The sequence below is a fragment of the Gopherus flavomarginatus genome, chromosome 8 (genome assembly GCF_025201925.1).
Source record: "Gopherus flavomarginatus isolate rGopFla2 chromosome 8, rGopFla2.mat.asm, whole genome shotgun sequence".
Taxonomy (NCBI): Eukaryota; Metazoa; Chordata; order Testudines; family Testudinidae; genus Gopherus; species Gopherus flavomarginatus.
Genome location: NC_066624.1, coordinates 974,987 through 997,093, shown reverse-complemented (window position 1 = coordinate 997,093; position 22,107 = coordinate 974,987). Strand labels below are relative to the sequence as shown.

General features: G+C 48.3%; 1 protein-coding gene across 2 annotated transcripts in view; it reads left to right on the top strand.

The window, feature by feature from the left end:
- The first annotated feature begins 4,218 nt into the window (after positions 1-4,218).
- The window catches only part of FOXO4 (forkhead box O4), a 30,976-nt gene continuing 13,087 nt past the window's right edge, over positions 4,219-22,107 (top strand). The window contains exons 1-2 of one of the 2 annotated variants that reach the window (XM_050964940.1): positions 4,219-4,662; positions 17,551-18,792. In XM_050964940.1, coding sequence (XP_050820897.1) covers positions 4,234-4,662; positions 17,551-18,774 — 1,653 coding nt within the window. In that variant the 5' untranslated portion in view covers positions 4,219-4,233 and the 3' untranslated portion in view covers positions 18,775-18,792. Of the gene's footprint in view, positions 4,663-17,550; positions 18,797-22,107 lie in introns of both variants that reach the window. The other variant, XM_050964941.1, reaches the window with a different exon arrangement.

Genomic DNA, 22,107 nt, shown 5'->3' with positions numbered 1-22,107 from the left:
CAGCGGGTACCAAACCCAGTTGGACAGTCTGGGTAAGTGTAGTAACATGGTGCCAAGGTGACACATAGTGGGAATGGAATCCACGGCAAGCCAGGGGGCACAGCAGCACCCCCAGTTCCAGCACCTTTGAAGAGATGTTAAAATTAAAGCCTTATTTAATTCTTTACATTTCAAACTCTTTATTGTTTTTCCTTATCTGTATCTTTAATATTTTAAAAAGATTTGTAATGATGTGTTTGCCATGGTACTAAGCAGGCTGAGGTCTCTGTTTACCACACCCTGGCCCTTGTTTAACACCATTTAAAGTTGGGCAGTGATTGGGTTATGTTAACACTTTGGCCCCTTTATTCCAACTCACTTAATACAACAGCACGTGTCAGAGTGCCATAGGAATGAGACCGAGTGCTTGCGGTTATTGCTAATGATGGTATTCAAAGTCTTTCACCAATGCAAGAACTCTTGTCATTGGTTCAAATCTGGCCAGCTTGCTAATTACCACCTGATGGGTGTTTCAACAGCTATGCACTTCACTGGTCTCTTCAGTCCTGCATCCCTTCAATTTGGTGTCCCATGCATAACAGTGATCCTGGGTTCACCTAACTGGAACATGTCACCCAGAAGCGAGATGTAGGGGAATTTAGGAAGTGCAGGAGACCTACATCTATCCTTGGCACAACTTAAAAAGGAAAACTAGAACCAGTGAAATGTTGGCAGCTTCTTAGGTCCCAGTGAGAGCTAAGTGGCAAAGCTCTCGTAGAAAATGATGTAAGACATTAAGATGAACAGTATTAGACCTGATTTGGAATGAAATGGTACAGGGAAAGAGAGGCATGTGTGTTTGTATATGCTCACTTGCATAAACATGTGTGTGTAGGATGGAACACCTGTGTGTATATATTGGAACAACATGGAATAATCTGTGCGACAGTTTTGAAAAGTTGAGACAATTAGTAGAGATATTAGCCCGTGTCAGGTCCTGGTGATTGAATCACAAGGAATGTATCAGGATAGGGTAGAGAGTGCTATTGTCACATGGAGGTAACCCATCTGCTCCCAGCAATATTATTTTGTGGGTTAGAAGTTGTCCAGGATGAAGCATTGGATCACTGAGGTTTTGGGACAGTATATTGGATGGTCTCCTCTGGATATCCTTTCCCTGTCAGTTTTAGGTTTATAGCTCTGTGATGGAGTAGGGACTGTCGGTGTGGGGGATGGGAGAGCTGGGGATGTCTTTAGGTGAGGAACAGGATCTTTAAGCCTGTAACCTGAGCCAGGTAGTGGGGAGGGGGTTAGCACCTTGGCCGGGGAAGCGGGACAAAGGAATCAGCTGGTGGGAGGAGGGGCAGTTCAGTTTGGGTTTGGGGCTGTGGGGCGGAATTCAGGGTATCCTAAGCTGGGATCCAAGCACCCTGAAAGCCCAGAAGGACTCGACTGAGGGATACTGACTGTGCCTACAGGCTCTGCTGTAACCTGCATTCCTGTTGTCCAATAAACCTGCTGTTTTACTGGCTGGCCAAGAGTCACTGTGGTTCCCAGGAAGAGGGGTGCAGGGCCGGACTCCCCCACAGTCCGTGACAAGCTCTCCTTGCACCTTTCTGTCATGAATGGCCCTGCTTCTTGCACACACGCTTTTCATGCACCAAGACAAGATAGAAGTTATAAACCTAGTTCAGATGATAACCAAGGGACTGTAATGCTAGATGCTGTGCAGCAGAGGGCAACATATGTGAAAATACTAAATCTTGCTCCTTTTTGACCTGAGCGACTACTCAAAAGTCTGGGCTTTGGAAATGTTCCAGTTGGAAGCAGAAATTGAAGGAATTTGATATTCCTTGATGCAATCTTGTTTACTTACAAGAAGTATAGAGTCCTGCTTCTCCAAATGCAGAAGGAATCAAGAACAAAAGGAACAGTTTCTTAGCTTACAACCCCAAGCCTTTTTGCCAGTAGTTCCAAAAGCTCTCTAGCTTCTCCCAGGATCACGCTGGGCTCACAGGCTACTGCTTGGCTTTCTTGTTTTTTGCCTCTGTCTCTCCTTCTGTTCTGTGTGTTCTCACTTTGTGTGCTTTGTCTCTCCCCCACTCCCCATACAAATCAGCAAAACCCCTGAGTCCACTCACTTTGAACTCCCAAGTGTGTTCACAGCCCCCTTTGTCCTAAGTGCAGGGGCTTCTGATTAACTCATCCTGATCATGATGTTACTTGAAGGTTGCATTTACACCCAATATCAGAAAGGTTTGTGACCCATGCCATCATTAGTACTTCTCAGCATAACCATACCATATATGTGCTCACTGCCCAAGCCTCTGGATACCAGTGACAGACATTACCATACATCCCCAAATAGACAAGAGTACAGCATTAGTGATGTTTCAGAGAACTTAAGGATCTGGGGTAAAAATCAGTACTTGGTCCTGCTAGTGAAGGCAGGGGGCTGGACTAGATGACCTTTCAAGATCCCTTCCAGTTCTAGGACATTGGAGATATACCTATTATTATTATTATTATTATAGAAGGGGCAGGGAGATGGTGGGTTGGAGGATGGGAGCAGCCTGGGCCCTGCACCAGAGTGAAGAGATGGTGGAAAGCAAAGTTTGCAGAAGCCTGGCCTTGTAAGGCAGCATTGGCAGAATCAGGGAGGTGAAACAACCCAAGACCCAGGTGAGAAAGAACACCGGGGGAGGTTGGAGCACTCCAGACCCAAAGGAGACTTGGGCTGACCCCTGCACGTTGGCTGGCAGAGCTGGGCCAAGGGGATGCTGCTAAGATTGTTTGGCGCAGTCAGGTGGGGGCAGCCAAGGTGGCGGTGTGGAGGCATATAGACCTGACATGGCGGGTGGGAGGAGGGGTTGCTGGCTGGCATGGCAGGCAGGGGAGGGAACATGGGGCCCTGGCACAGCGGTGGGTTGCTGGCTAGCACAGCTGGTGGGGAGGGGGCAGATGGGGGAACAGCAGGGGGTCGTTGGCTGGCACAGCAGGCAGGAGTATGGATGGGGGCTGCTGGCTGGTGAGGGGGTTAGGGGGGACAGCAGGAGTCTGCTGGCTGGCACAGTAGGGGGGGCACATGGGCCTGGCAGATGGGAGAATAGCAGAAGGGTCACTGGCTGGTATAGCAAGCAGGAGTACAGCTGGGGGGACAGCAGGAGTCCGCTGGCTGGCACAGTGGGGGGGGGGGGGGGCACATGGGCCTGGCAGATGGGAGAATAGCAGAAGGGTCGCTGGCTGGTATAGCAAGCAGGAGTACAGCTGGGGGGACAGCAGGAGTCCGCTGGCTGGCACGGGGGGGCACATGGGCCTGGCAGATGGGAGAATAGCAGAAGGGTCGCTGGCTGGTATAGCAAGCAGGAGTACAGCTGGGGGGACAGCAGGAGTCCGCTGGCTGGCACAGTGGGGGGGGGGGCACATGGGCCTGGCAGATGGGAGAATAGCAGAAGGGTCGCTGGCTGGTATAGCAAGCAGGAGTACAGCTGGGGGGACAGCAGGAGTCCGCTGGCTGGCACAGTGAGGGGGGGCACATGGGCCTGGCAGATGGGAGAATAGCAGAAGGGTCGCTGGCTGGTATAGCAAGCAGGAGTACAGCTGGGGGGACAGCAGGAGTCCGCTGGCTGGCACGGGGGGGCACATGGGCCTGGCAGAGGGGTCACTGGCTGGCACAGCAGGCAGGAGTACAGCTGGTGAGCGGGTGGGGGGGGCAGCAGGAGTCTGGTGGTACAGCGAGGGGGAGGGTCGCTAGCAAGGCGACTGGGAATTGAGCAAGACGCGCATGCGGAAGGGCTCGGTTTGTTATGTAAGGGGAGCGCATAAGGAGGCTGTCGCGGAGCATTTCGGGAGTTGTAGTTCTCTAGGCGTCTTGTTTGCCACGCTGCCGTTCTGGTCCCTGCCTCGCCTCGGCGCATGCGCGGGGTGCCGGGAAACGGAGTCCTTGGGCCGGACTCGCCTAGCGGGCGCTCCGTTCCTGGAAGGCTGCAGGACTACACCGTCCAGCATGCCTCGCGCACGCAGGCGCAGCTCCCTCCACAGGCTGTGGTAAACAGAGCCGTGAGGCTGCGGTGGCTCGGGGCCGCGACAAAGGGGCGACGCGGGGGAGCCCGGGGGCCAGCAGCGCGCGGGGAGAGGCGCGACTGGGGAATGGCGGAGGCCGCCGGTCTTCGCGGGGCGCGCGGCGGCTGCCGCTGAGGCGCGGGCGAGCGGCCGGGCATGCGGGCCCCGGCGCGGCGCTGAGCCAGCGGGCCCATGGCGGCTCCCGAGCCGGGCCCCGAGGCGGGCGGCGGCCCCGGGGGCAGCGTGGAGATCGACCCGGACTTCGAGCCGCAGAGCCGGCCCCGCTCCTGTACCTGGCCCCTGCCCAGGCCCGAGCTCTCGGCAGCGCAGCAGGAGGCGGGGGGCCCGGCGGCGGCGGCGGCGGAGGAGGAGGGGGGCGGCGGGGCCGCGGCGGCGGGGCCCGGCCGGGCCGAGGGGGCGCGGGGGCCCGGCGCGGCGGCGCGGAAGGGCGGCTCCCGCCGCAACGCCTGGGGGAACCAGTCCTACGCGGAGCTGATCAGCCAGGCCATCGAGAGCGCCCCGGAGAAGCGGCTGACGCTGGCGCAGATCTACGAGTGGATGGTTCGCTTCGTGCCCTACTTCAAGGACAAGGGCGACAGCAACAGCTCGGCCGGCTGGAAGGTGCGGCGCAGCCCGGGCCGCGGGGGCATCCGGGGCCTCGCTGGGCGGCCGCTCCCTGCGCGCTGGGCGGCTCAGCCCCGGCCCAGTGTCGGTGCCGCGGCGGCTCGGGCCCCTGGGCGCAGCTGGCGCACCGGGAACGTAGCCCCTGCCCGGGCTCTGCGGGCGGTGCTGGGGAAACGCCTCAGTCAGCAGGGCGGGCGCCTGGGTTGGCAGCAGCAGCTGGGCAGGGGCTGAAAGGGGGCGACCCAGCGGATCCCCCTGACCCAGCGTATGGCTGGTGGGCGATGTGCGCTCCTGTCACTCGCTACCGGAGCGGCCCCTCTCCCCTTGCTGCTCAGTCCCAATGCCAACGTGTCCACTTGAGAGGCAAGGTAAAGCGAGAGTGTGGTTGACAGCTTTGCTTTTCTTGCCCAATGGCTTTTTCTGCCGTAAGGGCATAAAGTTCGTCTCTTAAGGAGTGCATCCCAGCCTGTGCAGTGAACTCCCACAGGAGAGTTAAGGAGCCTCACAACCCCCCCCAGCTTCCACTTTGCAGTTGCGTTTTCTGACATAAACATGTAGCTCAGTGTATGTGTATATATACACAAACACTGAAAAAAAATCCAAAATAGGACATGCACTTCTCCCTCTGCAGAGAGGATGAGAGAGCAAATGTTGCAGATTTAGTTGCTTACTGAACTGCTGGAAAATACTTGGATACTATGGGGAGAGCGTTTATAAAATGGAATATCTATTACATTCTTTCAGTTCACCTATATTAAATAAACCCCCCAAGCTTGAGGTACTAAACCTATTGGCTAGAACACTGGACTGGGACTCAGGAGACCTAGATTCTTTTCTTCACTTAGCCACTACTCTGTAGAGCCCTAAGTGGATACCAAATTTGTATCTGCGGATGTGATATCAGTGGATATCCAAGGAGTTGCAGGGTTTTACCGGGAATAACAGCGGTGAAAGCAGCTGCATGTCCGGCTGCCGCTCACAGAAGCCAGTGTGCTGTGTGGGCAGTTCCTCTGGCGTGGCTGTACTGCCCCCCGTCTCCCCCACTGAGGCAGGCATCAGGCTCAGTGGCTTGCATGCTCCTGGACTAGTGCAACCAGGGACAGCTGCCACTGAGCCTGGTGCCCACCCCAGTCAGGGAGATTAGGGGCAGTAAAGCCATGTGGAGCTGCTCATGCAGGGTGCTGGCTTCTGTGAGCAGTGGTCGAACATACAGCTGTTTTTGCTGCTTCTGTTCTTGGTAGAGCTCTGCAGTTCCTTGGATATCCATTTTGTATCCGCGCAAGGCTTTACTAGACTGCTGGGAGACCTTGGATAAGTCACTTACCTCCCCATGTCTCAGTTTCCCCATTTGTAAAATTGTAATAGTGATACTAAGTTTTGTAAAGTGTCTTGCTCTGCAGACAAGAAGTGCTATATAAGAATTATACCAAGCTCTTATTATTTATTATAAGTCTGCAAATCAGGCACCTAGCTGTGCCTCCTTGTTCCTTTTACCATCAGCCTTGTCATCCTCCTCTTTGTTTTTAGACCAACCTGTTGCTGCATGTCAGTATTTAGACTGTAAACCCTTTAGGGTAGGGATTGTCTAATGTTTATATAGAGCTTAGTGTAATGGACCCCCATTCTGATTGGGGCCACTGAATGCATCTGTAATACAAATAACCTAGTGCAGTGATCCCCAACCTTTTTGTCTGGTGGGCGCCAGACGAACCACTGCGGCGGTGAAGCACCTGCCAAAATGCTGCCGAAGGAAAGTGAAGTCATCAAAAAGTCAGGGGCGACGCCTCTCGATGAGGTCACTTGTCGACGGCAAGAGGTGTCATTGAGAGGCGTCCCTGCAGAAATGCTGCTGAAATTCGTTGGCATTTCGATGGGTGTTCTCCCGGGGGCCAGGATGCAGGTGCATTGGGGACCCCTGACCTAGTGGATGGAGGAGGTTGTGATGGGCTTTGTGAAGATGGGGCAGTTTGTATGTGTCTCCACTGAATGCATCAGGTTGTTCTTGGACTCGACACGACCTATGGCTTTGTGAAGCAGATGAGGACTGCCCTTTGTGCCACTCTCAGGGCCAGCTGATTTCTGCATTTCCAGGAAAGCCTGTTGCTTGCTCTCTTTGTGTTCTGAAAGTTTTCCAGGAAGGAGCTGGCCTGTTAAGCGATTCTTGTGCTAAGCTATGGTATAAGATAAAGCATAATTTGAACTGTTTTTAAATAAAAGGCTGCAGTTCTTTGTCTCCCAGCTTCTCTGAAACTCAGTATAAATAACTCCTTCATAACTCATATTCCTGGCTTTCAAGAATCTCCCTTTAAAAAGGGTGCCTTGTCCTATGGGCAGAGGGGGTGGGTATGTCTGCCTTGCCGCGACTGAGGGAGCTCTGTGAGCTAGTGAAAAGTAAAAATAGACTGTAGAATACATTGTTTAAAGATACTAAACCATGTTGCTCTGGAAATAGAAAAGATAGATACTAACATGAAGAGCACTGACCTTAGTTTCCATCTTCTGCCGTTATCAGCCTGGTCTTCCCTGGTCTAAACATACTAGCGTGGGTCGGCAGCCTTTCAGAAGTGGTGTGCCAAGTCTTCATTTATTCACTCTAATTTAAGGTTTCATGTGCCACTAATAAAATTTGATGTTTTTAGTAGGTCTCTTTCTATAAGTCTATAATATATAACTAAACTATTGTTGTATGTAAAGTAAATAAGGTTTTAAAAATGTTTAAGAAGCTTCATTTAAAATTTAAATTTAAAATGCAGAGCCCCCTGGATGGGTGGCCAGGACCCGGGCAGTGTGAGTGCCACTGAAAATCTGCTTGTGTGCTACCTTTGGCACGCATGCCATAGGTTGCCTACCCCTGGTTTAGACTAATGAATTGAATGAGAAACTGACATCTGAGGGATGCTCTTGGCAAACTTTCTGCCAAGCTACTTCAACACATGCTGTTCTGGTGCTGGGCCCCCCGACTGCATGGGATGTTAACTTGCTGCATGTATCACCTAGTCCATGACAACTAACTTTAAAATAGGGTATCTTTTTGCTTGTATTGTGTTTAAGGTTTCTTTGGAATTGGCATTTATTTGTAGTTGTATTTAGTATTTTAATTGTATTGCTCTAGCATCCAGAGATCTAGTTAGGATTAGGGCCCTCTTATGCCAGGTGACTGTCCATTGCCAAAAGACCTTATGGTCTGAAGACAAAACACAGACCTACAGAGGGGAATGACAGGTAATATGCAAGCAAAGTGAATGTGGGGGTGATAATCTTGTTTCTGCCCTAGGACAGCTAATAGAGGCTGTGTGCAATATTTCTACATTACTATTCTAGGTCAAACAAAACTTGCCTTGATATACACACCAGGAATAAGGGGAGCTGTGAGAATTTTGCTATCACATGAGCTAGTCAATGATGTCCTTAATTACTGTTCTTACATACAGTGGGGATAGGCATCTTAGAAGTACTGAGAGAGAAAGAAATAGAGGTCTTATTGTTGTGGTAAAGAAGTCAGTTCCCTACTCCCTGATCTTTCCAGAGTGTACAGTGGATTTGAACTCTTACAGATGCCTTTAGGAGCCTGAATATGCCACTACTCAGCACAGAAAGAGTTTGTCACTTTTCCAACTGTATGGTAGCTGGCTGAGGATCTCTGGAGAGGGCAAGTAATCTGACTAAATTTCAGCTCCTCTATTAGTTTTTTCAATACTGGCTGAATCCAGTTAGTCAACAGTTGTCACGGGACAGTTTGCTAGGATGTATTACTTTGCAACAGCTGTAAATACCAATTTTCCAGCAGGTCTGGTTGTCTCACCTGAAGGGAATTCTTCCAGGCCCCATGTTAGAGGTGGGCTGTCCTCTATGCTACAATGATTCATGTGTAATTATTTTGGCAAAAAGTTGGTGAGACTGACATTGGATCAGTGTTCTCTGTGCTGTCTGTTGAGGAATGTCTGTATCTAATCTCTAGGCCAGCGGTTCTCAACTGGCAGCCCAATTAGCACACAGTTGTGGCCCAGTTCAGCTGTGTGCTAAAGGTTGTGGGTGTGCCTGCAGTCCTAGGTTCCCAGCTGCTCAGGGTTTGGGCTCCTGGCCGGCCCTGCGGAGTTGGGTGTTCGGGAGTCCAGGGCTCCCTGCCACCTCTGGGGCCCCATGAGCTTCGGGGTCCGGGGCAGCCGCCTGGCCATGTGAGCTTCCGGGGCAGCTGCACAGCAGGGCCTGGGACGGGCCAGGAGTTAGGGTCCAGGGTAGCTGCCTGGCCCTGCAGGCCTTGAGGTTCAGGGTGCTACACAGAGGGGGATCAGGGTGGGCAGGGGTCCAGGGCAGCCGGCCAGCCCCGTGGGATCCAGGGGCCTGGACAGTTGTGCAGTGAAAGTCCAGGGTCCAGGCTGCCACTGCAGCATATGCGACCCACAGTGTGTAATATGTTGAGAACCACTGCTCTAGGCCATGACAAGCAAGATTTCAGAAGGAACGGAGTCCCCTTGAGTTCTCCACAAAACAATAGTGAAGTTCTTTTCTTGACCTTTGACTAATTGCAAAAGAGACATGCCTATGTTGTGAAATCTTTGGGCCACTGCATCCAAATCTCAGTGTCAAATAGGCAAAGCTGGTTGACTGAATTAAACAGGATGAGAGGCATTTTAGGACGCAGCATAATTTGTTCTATGTTTGTACAATGCCTAGCATAATAGGGGTCCTGACTGGTAATATAAATTATAATTAATAGTAATAGAAGTCACGTGTGAGGCATGTGCTGCATCAGGATACAGACTCTAAAGCTGTATTTAGAGTGGGTTCTAAAAATGTTTCCACTTCAAATAAAAGGTACTGGGGAGGTTGGAGGGTCTAGTATGAAATAGCAGTTTCAGACATTTGTTTTCATTATATCGTGTTTGTACCTTAAAGGAAAACTAGTCTGTGGAATGCGCAATCAGAATGTTTTTGTGGTAAGGCAGACACACAGATCCTTGTGTGATAAGTGACAGGAATGCATTGTTCTGATATGAAAATATGCAAAGGTCTTTCCAGGGCTGGTGCAAGGATGTTTTGCACCCTAGGCGAAACTTCCATCTCGCACCCCCCCCCTGAGGTGCCCCCCTTGCAGCAGCTCCCCACCCGCCACCCTCCACCCTGAGGCATCCCCCCCCAGCTCACCCCTGCTCCGTGCACGAGCACCCCGAGCATGTGGCGCCTAAGCTGATTCCCGCCCCAAGCCTGGGAGGCGGGAGAAGTGAAGCAGCCACAGCGTGCTCGGGGAGGAGGCGGGGCAGGGGAGAGCTGGGGCGGGGAGTTCCCCTGATTGCTGCACCCCCTTCCCCCTTACTTGCCGCAGATGGCCTTCCCTGCGCTCCCCTGCCCCAGCTCCCTCCGCCAAAATGCCAGTGGTGACCGGGGTGGCTGAAGATCTGGCTGCTGCGGTCACTGCTGAAGAAAATGGCGCCCCCCCAAATCCCAGTGCCCTAAGCTACCGCCTAGGTCGCCTAAATGGTTGCACTGGCCCTGGGTCTTCCTGCAGCTCTGGAATTGGTACTCTTTTCTCTAATGCAGACTTTGCAGCACTGCAGTCTATGAATCAGTTGATTCAGGATGGCTTTGTTTTATGGCCTTCAGCAGGGGTAGAACAGGAACTTCCATGGGGGAGACTGCTTAACCATGATGAAACTTTAGAATCTCTCATTGTTACTTCATAATCCCTTCATAGCTGTTCCACTCCAGTGTACAATTGAGTGAAATTATAAATTTTGCAGACTCTGAGTATAACTAGTGTGAATTTCAGTGAATTTGAGATTTTTGGGGGAGAAGGCAGTGTTCCTTCACTGTGCTTTAAAAGGAGAAAGTTAATTTGCTGGCTGTGCAGTTTGCTTTTTCTCTGCAATCATCCAACTTTGAAGTTAAGAACTAACTGGGATTAAAAAGGTGGAAATATTCCAGCAGGGTGTTTCTCTCTCTAGACTTCTTTATAATCTCCTCCTTTGTACTTTGTAAGCTGCTCTCTGGATCATGGGATAAATCTTTCCTGCTTTCAGACTGCTTCTTGGGTAGCAGAATGCAGTTGGGTAAAGCTATGCTTTGTTTCGTAGAAAAGGATAAGCGCCCTTAAGGGAATCCATGCCATGCACTTGAAACTGCTGTAGGGCTGTCTCATTCCTATATGGGTGGGACCAGTCAGCAAGATGCAGGGACAAGCAAAGTGCTAATTCTGAGTAAAACACTTCATTTGTTTCCCTCTAAAATGATTTTTAAAATACCTCTTGGTCGGGATAAACCTATGTTCCTTCCTCACCAGAGGCAATTTTCCCCATTACAGAAATCAAGCCTGTCCCTTTTATATGGTACATATGGAGTCTCTTTATCATCCTTCCTGATAGTATGTAATCCTGTCCCCACAAACAAAAGTCTAATGACTTGAGTATCACAGTTGTCATAGGATAGCTGAATTCAAATGGTAGCTACTTTCAGCATTTCTTCAGCACTCTCCTCCCAAATACCCTTTGATTCAGACACTTGGATGTTAACAATATCTTAAATATTACACTTGAGCATTACAAAATAAAAATCACCAGGCACTCTGTGTTTGAAACAAGATTTATCTGGAAGGTAGAGTAGATAGCTCCTCTACTCCTTAGTGACTCTCGGTTCTGCTGTTTGTGAATAATTTGGACATATCTCATTTTAAAAAGTTAATTCAATACACCTCACAGGTGCATATTGTGCGAGTACCACCTGGGTTAGAAATTATTGGTTATTGGGCCAATTAGGTGACCAGGGATGAAGACTTGCTGGTAATCCTGCATGCAACACCAGTGACCCTACTCATGCCAGTTTAGATTTTTATATTGGCACTCATCTTGTAGTATCTGATCATCTGTGAAGGTTGGAGGACAAATTCAGAATAGAAAATGTCTAATATAAAGGAAGTCCTGTGTACGTACTGCCTTGTGCCAGTATGGCAGGGTGGCTTGTGTCCCTGTGGCCATTTGAAGTTCCATTTGAATATGCAAAAGAAAGAAGCAAGCTTGTTTCATCCTCTGGAGCAGTGCTTTTCAAGCGATCTGATGTCGGGGACCGGCAATTTTTTTTCCAATGTGCCAGAGACCGGTACCATATTGTTATCCTATTTGATGCTCTTATGAGGAAACTTGCCGCAGACTGGCAACCAATGGCTCGTGGACCAGCACCGGTCTGCGGACCACCACTTTGAGAAGCACTGCTCTAGAGCCGTGTTTCTCAACCTTTTTGATACCAGAGACTGGCTTGCTGTCTTCCTAAACTTGATCAGGGAGATCTCTGGGACTGGCGCCAGTCCACAGACCGGTCATTGAGGAAACCCTGCTCTAGAGCGCTCCTGGTGGGGTGGGGTGGTAAATTCATCCTTATGCCTCACAGGTGGCTTCCTGTTCAGCAAATCTAATGTAAATTTAAAATTAAGCTTTGCTTTAGCAGAGGAGGTGATCTCCTTTTGCCTGCTGAGGTTTTATCTAGGCACTCACTGTGTGTCCCAGGTCAGCATCACTTGTTCTATAGGCAAGATGTTTTTGTAAATGTGTGGAGTTATGCAAGTGAATTGACTGGTGCTTGGATAATTGTTCTGTGTTGGAAGATTACAACCTTTGCCTGCTCTGATCAGTTCCATGCTCCTTCTGTTTGCCTCTCCTGTTGGCATGAGGACGTAGGCTGAAGAGTTCCAGTGAAGGCTCCCAGGAGAGGATGCTTTTAGTGAGTTACATGCACAGAACCAGTTATAGGTTCTCTTGCACTGCTGACATGGGGAAGTTGAGCTCCAGCTGTCTAAAATGAGGACATCTGTCTAAAATTGCGGCTTTTCCCATCGGTAAGATCCTGGACTGGCAGGAAGGGCAGGAAAGGGCTTGGGTTGGGGGGAAGATGCAAAGAAACCAAACCTTAGTTTACAGTGCAGTAGCACTGAACGGTCTCCAAATCCAGGCATGTCAGGGTTGTGGCATTGTGCTTGGCTGGTGTCTCAAAGTTTTGTGAAAACAGTGGTGTGAACTTGTCTAGCTTTAAACCAGTCCAAATCCTAGTGCTCAGAGGTGACCCTCTTCAGATGGAAGTACTGAGAAAGGAAAAAGAAGCGCATTGGAGATTGCTGCAGACTTTTCCATGTGTTCTCTCATGCTGTAAAATTAATATAATTTGATAGAGCCTTATTCATCAGCTTCCAGAAGAGCCCCATCGCCCCCCTCCCCGTTTTCTTTCTAGAATCAGACCTTGGAGTAGCTGAGTTAACTAGTGCCCCCTTCTGGAGATTCACAGCTTATGCCAAGATCTCGCAATGTTCTGGTTCATACCATTTGGAGAAGAGTAGAGTTTTTTTTTGTTTTTGTTTCCAGGGACATTTGTTGGTGACAGGGGAGTGGAGGGGCTCTGCATATATTTTGAGTTCTGACCATTGGTAATTGATAGCTTCATGGCCCCACTGGGGGGGGGGGGGGTAAAAAATAGGAAAATTCTCCAGTCTCCACCCACTGAGGCATAGCTGACATTAAACCTGGACACCATCTAGCAAACGGAAATGGAAAACTTAAATTCTATTTCTTAGTGCTGAGCAAAGCCTTAATTCTGTCTGAGCATTTTAAGATCCTCATCTCCCAACCCCCATTCTCCCAATCCCCCATTCTGTAGGCAAACAGAAAAGACATGGGACCCACTGCATGCATTGACTGGGCTATCATTAGTAGATATGCAGCGTTGTGGCTCAACCTGTTGTGTTCATTCTGGGGGAGGAGGGCATGGAAGGGAGTGGGACCCCGAGGCCATGCGTGGGGAAATGCTGTTAGATAACTACCTGAAAGGGGGTTCCAAAGAGGATGGATCTAGACTGTTCTCAGTGGTAGCTGATGACAGAACAAGGAGTAATGGTCTCAAGTTGCAGTGGGGGAGGTTTAGGTTGGATATTAGGAAACACTATTTCACTAGCAGGGTGGTGAAGCACTGGAATGGGTTCCCTAGGGAGGTGGTGGAATCTCCTTCCTTAGAGGTTTTTAAGGTCAGGCTTGACGAAGCCCTGGCTGGGATGATTTATTTGGGGATTGGTTCTGCTTTGAGCAGAGGGTTGGACTAGATACCGCCTGAGGTCCCTTCCAACCCTGATATTTTATGATTCTAACTGAAAGCCCCCTGCAGCAGAAGCAGCTGCTTAACAAGTCCATTGCAGCTTTGCAGACTCCCTTCAGTGCTAACTTTGCATCCTTAAATCCTTTGACACTAAATAACTAAACAAATGTCTGAGAGATGGACGCTGACAGAGATGTATAGGGTTTGGATTTTTTTGTATATGTCAGCTTTTAGAGGTGGGAGTGCCCATAACATGCTAGGCATAGAGATAGGTACAATTCGTGTCTTGGAGAGGGTCTGGTCTAAGATTTCCAGCACTATTACTGACATTGGACCCTAGAGCCTTGTCTGCATATGATTTCCATACTGTTTGCCTGTGGTACTAGTGCTGGTGGTAAGACTAGAATGGACACAAGCATTTTTTTTGTTGCCATCTTATAGCCTGACAGTGGTAAAAATGCTTGTTTCTGGTCTACTTTGGTATTTCCATGGGTGATGCAACCAGCCAGGGGAGCTGTATCAATGTAAGACAAATGGTGAAAAAAAGTCTAGTATAGATGCACCCTCAAGGTGGTATTAGTGTTGGGAGGGATAGCTCAGTGGGTTTGAGCGTTGGCCTGCTAGACCCAGGGTTGTGAGTTCAATCTTTGAGGGGGCCATTTAGGGATCTGGGGCAAAAATTTGTCTGGGGATTGGTCCTGCTTTGAGCAGCGGGCTGCACTAGATGACCTCCTGAGGTCCCTTCCAACCCTAATACTCTATGATTCTATTCTGGCAGTGGTAACAAGTGCTTTCTGAGTAGTAAGGCAGTTGGAAAGGAAGAAAGAGAGCCCAGATAACTAGGGCAGGAGAGAGTAAATCTAGCTAATACCAGTCAGCTTTTGTCATTTGGACTGTTGCCTCTAATAAAAGTCAGGCCAAGGACCATTGGCAGGAGCAATTGCTGGGTGAGGCCACCTTGCTTGACCGAGTATGATGATTCTATTGGGAAATGCCTCCTTAATTTTACAACTTGTCCCTTACTCTTCAGGTTTAGTCACAGTAGGATAATATCCTACCCATGACAAAAATGGGGGCAACCTTCTTGAAACAAAATCTCCCCTTCACCCCCAGAATCCTGTAAGTGTCACCTAACGTTTGCACTTCTGAACTTTCTCCAGTTTATATTTTGGGTAGGTCACCTCCCTGCTTTCATAAGGTCCTTAACTACAGAGCCCCTTGCATTGTCTGTGAAATCTCCAGAGATGGAGGCAAGTCAGCTCTTTAATTCTGCTTTAGAAGATCTGGACACTCAAGTTCATTTTCAGTATTGACCTAGCCTTTCTGCTAGGGTTACTGTGCCCAGAATCGCAATGTGTGTGGCTTCATCACAGAACTCCTGATGCGCATGCAGAGAGTTTGAGGTGTACACATGGGAAAAATCTTTATGGGCTGCTGACAACTGTGTTGACATGAGCATTGGCTTTGTTTCAGGATGTCTTATTTGTAACATCCATTCCGCCAGAAAGCTGGAAAACTGTAAACTAAAATTTCCACTTAAGGCAAGAATGGTGGCCTCTTTCTGTAGGTTTCAGTGTAACTGAAGGGTCTGCTGTCATCCAGAGGATTTTTGTTGATGTAGCAATTAGCAGATTGTGGTTCCGGCTATAAACTAGGTGTCTCAGCTCCTCTGGCCTATACCCAGAGACACAATCTTCCTTCTCTTTCTGTACATGTTGTTCTAGGCCACGTGATTTAAAGTCCCGTAGAAGTACACCGAGCCAAAACCCTTCTGTTTATGCAATAGCAGTCATTCCTTCCATGGTGGGCTGTATACACCAGCTGCTGACTAGTTCCTGATGAAACTGGGGTAATGCAGGAGTTCACAGCTTAACTGTTGGAAGGGAAGATGAGGCTTTGTGATCCTTGCTGCTGGTGGCTGCAGAAAATCCTATTTTAAATCAATAATGTTCATGTGTAGTCTTTTTTGGAAGAAGAAAGTTGTCAGCCTCTGCAGGAGACAGGATACCATGCTGAATTAGTTGTGTGGGTTTGGGGGATCATTGATCAGTTTATTTAAAACAAAACTAGGGGGCTATTAAGTTGTGCATGTTGCTAAACCTGTGTCACCTCATGAGTGATGATGGAATATTATTTACTGGTGGTACAGGTAGTCTCTGAGAATCACAACTCCATGGTAACCCCTAGCATGCTGACTAGTTGTGATGAATTTGTATGCCTTCCGGACTGACTAGTTCAGGGAGGTGGTTTTGGCTTGGGGAATGCCTAGGATGGGACAGGAGTACTCTCCACTGCCTCTGTGTTGTTAGTCCCACTCCTGCTTCATTTTGGATAAATAGGCAAGAGATCTGATGAACAAGGCAAAACTGACACAGAGTCCAGCATAGCTAGGTGCTGATGAGGCCACGATGCAGTTATTGGAACCCTGCCTGCTCTGAGGGATTCTGCTTTGGCAACAGTGGGCAGGGGTTGGGGAGAGGCTGATAAGTAGTTGGGAGAAAGAAAAGGAGCTGTGGCTTGGCTAGGGTGGGAGAGGATGTAAGGTGGGGGGGCAACAGGAGTGCCCAGTCAACTCAGTTCAAACTGTCTTGGGTTAAAGCTGAGGGCCGCTGCAGTCTGCTTCAGCTTATACCGGTTAAGGGCAGCCCTGGGATCCCTGTCATGGAAGCAGTGCAGCCTCTTAGAGCAGAAAAAAATTGGCTTCCTTAACTAGTTCAAAGTAAAGATCAAACAAACCCACCACTGAGAAACTTGGAGAAGAAAAGTTTGTGTTTATGTAGGACCCACTCAGACCATGTGCACTTCTTCAGTTGGGTCTGAAGTGTAAGTCATAGACACTCTTGGCTTGCAGCTGTTGATACCTATGATAATGACAGACAGAAATCTCTGTTTGTTTGTCATTTTCAGGAGCACTAGAAAGGCAATGGAAAAGTATTCGCTTGCTAGATGGAAAGATCAAATTAGGCCTGAGTGGGTGTATACAGAATGGGAGGTCCAAATGCTGTGTTTCTGGTTGAGTATTATCATTGTTCCCCCCTACCCCCACCCCGGTGATCACATAAATTGCTAAAAATGCTGAAGTGTCTTCCTCTTTGTGGGGTGGGACTGGGAACCTCCAGAACTCTGGCTGTGACTTATGTCCCTTACTAGGTGAAGGCATCAAAATAAGGTTTATTTCCTATTACCCTGTTCTTTTTCTCTCTGTGTCTTTGTATTTGAGGGTAGTAGTGGTCTTGCTGAGTTCAGGGTCTTTCTCCCTCACAGCTGTGCCAAGGTTTTCACATACAGTGTGCTCCCATTATAAGAAGCCACTCCCCCACCCATCATCCCTCTTCCTTAGGACCACACTTAAGTTTGTTTTGACCCATCATATATACATGCCATGGCTGTATCTGCAAGGGACATGCTAGGTATTGCTGGATGCTAAGAGTAAATTTGCAGCTGTGCTATGGAAGCTGCCTAGCCTGTGCTCATTGCATTCAGTTGTTCCATTGTTACAAAATTTTTAATACTCACTCAGTAAACGTTCTTCAGTGTTTGGTTGCTTTTTTCAGGAAGATGCTGTCTAGTGAATCTTTTTATGCTGGCCTCATAGCTCTCTATGCACAGCTAAGGGTGTTCCATCCTTTGAGTTTGGTGTTAGTTCCCTGTGAAGAAACTCCCAACACTCAAGATTCCTTTAGCAACTCAATTCTCTCTACAAAGTGGCATCTAGCAGGAATATATATGCCACACATGCCAAGCTTCCTTTGAGGAATCCTCTCTGTTCATGTAATCCATATAAATGGCGCTAACATGCTGTCTTTTCTCTTTTTTCAGAACTCTATTAGGCACAATTTATCCCTGCACAGCAAGTTCATTAAAGTGCATAATGAAGCTACAGGGAAGAGTTCTTGGTGGATGCTCAATCCTGAAGGTGGTAAAAGTGGGAAAGCACCAAGGAGGAGAGCTGCCTCCATGGACAACAGCAGCAAACTGGCAAAAGTCAGAGGTAAAGCATCCAAAAAGAAGGCCTCACTCCAAGCAGCTCCGGAAGCTACTGCCGACAGCCCTGGCTCCCAGTTCCCCAAATGGCCTGGGAGCCCATTATCAAGGAATAATGAGGACTCTGATGTGTGGACCAGTTTCCGGCCTCGAACCAGTTCCAATGCGAGTACCATTAGTGCCAGGCTCTCTCCTATCATGCCTGAGCAGGACGACCTCCCAGATGAAAAGCTTCTTCCTTCTCTAGTGTACTCCAGTGCATCCAGCAATGTCCCACCGACCGTGACTGAGGAGCTTGAACTCATTGATGGGTTAAACCTGATGTCACCCAGTTCATCTGTGCTGCCCACCCAGCAGTCTGCCTCAGATGGTTCAGTCCAGAGAGATTCCAGCTTCTCTTTGAGGACCCAGAATTCAGCTGGTCAGGCCTCTACTTTTGGCACCTCTCTGTTTAACCCTGTTGATATCTCGCTGCAGAGTTCTGTTAACTGCTTCTCTGGCCCTCAGACCTTGGAAGCTCTCCTGACATCCAGCTCTCCACCTCCCAGCGATGTGATGATGACTCAGGTGGATCCGATACTCCCTCAAACTGGAAGCAGGCTAAACAGCCAGACTTTTCTGCTTCTAGGTGGACAAGTCACCCAGAATAAAACAAGCCCAGTCAATCCACGAGGAAAGCCTTTGGAGCAGCAGTCAGAGTCAGTAGGTGCCAGTGCTTTGCCATCTATGCTTTCTGTGGTGGCATCTCCTCAAAACACAGCCAGCATGCCCACTTTGAAGGCCCCAGTCCCAGTACCAGCGGCCCAAGCAGTCCATCTGGGCACTCAGCCACTTCTCTCTTCTCTTAGCTCTGCCCCATTTGGAGTGAACCAGGACAGGCTGCCCACTGACCTGGACGTTGACATGTACATGGAGAACCTTGAATGTGATGTGGATTACATAATCAACAGTGACCTCATGGATGGAGAAGGACTGGACTTCAACTTTGAACCCATTCTGTCTGCTCCCAGCTACCCCAACACCTCGCAGGCCTCCAAGCATACTTGGGTCCCAAGTTAACTTCAGGAATACAAAAAGGTAGGTGAGTTTGTCAAATACTCTGTAGATCTCTAACAGACACTACCAGCTTGAGTTGGGATGTTCCCCTTGCAGTCCTCAAATGTGCAGCTCTGTACTAGTGAGGGACATCTGTTTAAAAAGTGGCAGTAGCTTGATTGCTGAAAGCTAATGCAGCTGCCTAGCCTAGAGTAGAAATGAGCTTCAGAGGTAGATTGTATTGAAGCTACTTTTAATTTTCAAGTCCTTTTGCTTTCTTGTCTCTTGAGCTGCTGGAATCTGGTTAGTGGACTAGCTTGCTCTGTGCACTCTTCACAGTGGGGACTGGAGGATGCTGTCTCTGGCATTTCTGTGCAGGTTTAATTAAACTTTTGGACTGGGAAAATACTGTCTATAGAGTAGATCTGTGAGACCACCCTAGTGTCAGAACTTCCTGGAAACCGTTTGTATGCAGTGCCATCGTCTCTCCCCTTAGAGCTTTTAAAAAGTACAAAGAAACAGTAATGCCATTCCGTGACAGTGTGCCTGCATGCAGCTCCTAGGCCCTTGTGCTTCCTATATCGATCCAGGTATTCTGGAGATAAGATGATCCTGTTTATAATTCTTGCATCTTTGACTTCCCTGCATAAGCTTTCCTGCATTTACAATTTTATTTTTGGAAACATGGCCCCTCTCTACCTTGTAAGAGATGTAGGTTGCACTAATGTTCTGTTCCGGTGTAATTACTGACTTGCTGCAGCCATGGAAGCTGCTGCCAATACTGACAGAGGTAGCAGAGGCTTTTCTCACTCGTGCAGTGCACCCCTATGATTGAAAAGCAGGCTCCTTCTAAGGAGCAGGATGGGGCTTCCCTTCAATTCCAGAAATGAATTAGGAAGCTTGTTTTGACATCTGACCTCTGAACACAAATCCCTCTTCCCTAACCTGCCAGGATCTCTTGCTCCTTGAATAGCTTTGATGTTAGGAGGAACTGATTCAAAATTGCTCTTTGATCACATTGGGGCAGTCTTGACTTGGTTTTGGGAGCCAAGTGCATTGTGGCTGTGTTCTAGTAAAGGGGTCTATTCACAGGAAGGAGTCATGGGTAAGGTAAGTGTCCAAATAAATGCTGGGAACTGAACTATGTCTGTGAGTGAGACCCACTCAGATTTTCCCTCTGCTTAGAATGCACCTCCCCAGTCCCTGCTTGCCTGGCCATTGGATTTCCTTCCAGTATTGTCACTGGGCAGCACTGCACAACTGCTGGGTGTTTCCTGGGAGCTGTAAGTGATATTCCCTGTTTAGGAGAAGGCGACAAATACATTCAAAAGTAAAATAAACTTTTCCTACTGGAGAGCTGTGGGGAATGGAGTTTGGTTCAATGGCTGGCTTTAGAGGGCATTATAATGTGGTGTCAGAATCCCCTTTGTGAGAGGACCTGTTCGTGGGTGGAAATAAAAGCCTAGAAACATTTTTGTCTTGGTTTCAGGGAAGGAGAGGAGGGGGGCTTTCCTTTCAATTACCATCAAGTCTCTAAATCACATGCCTCTAAAAAGGCTCCCTCAAATCATGTTGGGTAAGCTGTGCTAGGGCCTCCTGGCTTTTGTGGGGAAGACATCCACCTTCTGGCCAGCTGTGGGTGGTATCAATCTATCATTCGTTTCCATATGGCTTTTCACTTATTAAAGCTTTTCTCCTTATCTTCCAACGTGCTATTGGAGGGAGGTTATTAAAAGCAGAGGTTTAATGGGACTCTCAAAAGTCAGTTACCCAATCTTAAGCAGTAAGTCTGAGTGGCTTCATGTTAGTTCCCTTAATTTGTTCTCTGAACCATTTGGAGAGAGCTACTTCCCATACCACTAATGAAGTGGCAGTTCAAAAAACTGGTGCCCAGGTTTCCAGTGAGACTGACCATTGATTTTTCTGTAAAGGATGCAGCAGTCTGAGTGAGTTGATGTCCTTGTGTAGCATGATTCAAAAACACTAGTTTCAGGAATGAATTGTTTAGGGCTTTGCCTGGCTGGATACCTGCAGATGAATGTTTTACTCTTTCCTGAAGGATTAGTTCAAACTAAAACCTTCTGTCTTCATGCTTCAGAATGGCAGCTTAGCTGCCCTTACAAATACATTTATAAAACAAGTTCTTCTAATGCAACATTTTAAGGCAGAATTGTTTCTAACTAGAAATTTTTAAATTTGCCATGTGGTGAACTACATTAGTGTTGGCATTGGTTAATGGCTTGATTCTCATGAGCTCCTCAATACTGAAGGTGACTGCACTACAGATAAGAGCCTCTCCTCCATGCAGTAGCCATAATGCTGTATTTGTGATGTCAGAGCATATTCTTCTGATCTCATGGGTAAAGTGATACTTCGTGTATGTAGAACAGTGGTGTCAACCTCAGCCCACCTGATGTGTTTGTATTCAGATTCTATAGAATCTTTGCTTTAATTTTACAAAGTTCCTAGCAAACATGGTTGGAAGAACCATTCCAGATGTGACGTGAATGTAACCAGTGCAACACTGTCTGCCTGAGTCTGCAGACAGCATGACACAGTGGCTCCCCCGCCCCTCCCTTAATTCCACTGGCATATCAACTGTAAAGTCTGTTAAGACTAGGTGTCAATATTTATTATTTCATTACTAACACCTTCAGCTGGTGGAATGGAAGGCGGGGGGAGAGAATTGGTAATTGTTGCAGGGAAAGGAAAGCAATGTAATGCAAAGGAAAGAACGGTAGACACAAGGGTAAAGAGAGAGGACTCGGGGGTGAGGTGGGGTGGGGCAGGAAGGTAGATACGCTGGGAGCATAAATAGTGGCTCTCCTTAGTGGGTGCACATCTTCCTACAGAGTTTCTACCCTGATCTTTGTGCAGACCTTCCGCTGACATCAGTTTGGCTGAGGATTGAGGAGAGAATATTGTCATAACTGCATGCAAGGGCCAGAGGTAAAAATAGCATTCTTCTTTTGCCAAAGAATTACACCCTGATCTAGAGGGATGGAATAAACCTTAGTTTATAGCACTTTGATTTACAGCCTTGGCAGTAAAATCATGGGATTGCTATGCATATTGTAGACTTGAATTTCAGTGAGACATAATTGCACAAGAAATAAAAAAAACTCAATTAAATAAAAATACTTGAGCATGGATTGGATTTAGTCTGGCAAACAGTAGTGTTACCAAGTGGGAAACCTCTGAGGTCAGCAGTAGGATCATATGAGCTTTCTGAAGGGTCTAGAGTAAGTTGTGCATTCAACAATAGTAAAATCTGCAAAAAAAAATTGGGCAGCAAACCATGCCACACTGCACAGTGATCTGGAGAGACTTGGATAGTTATCGTCTGGGCCTGTGATG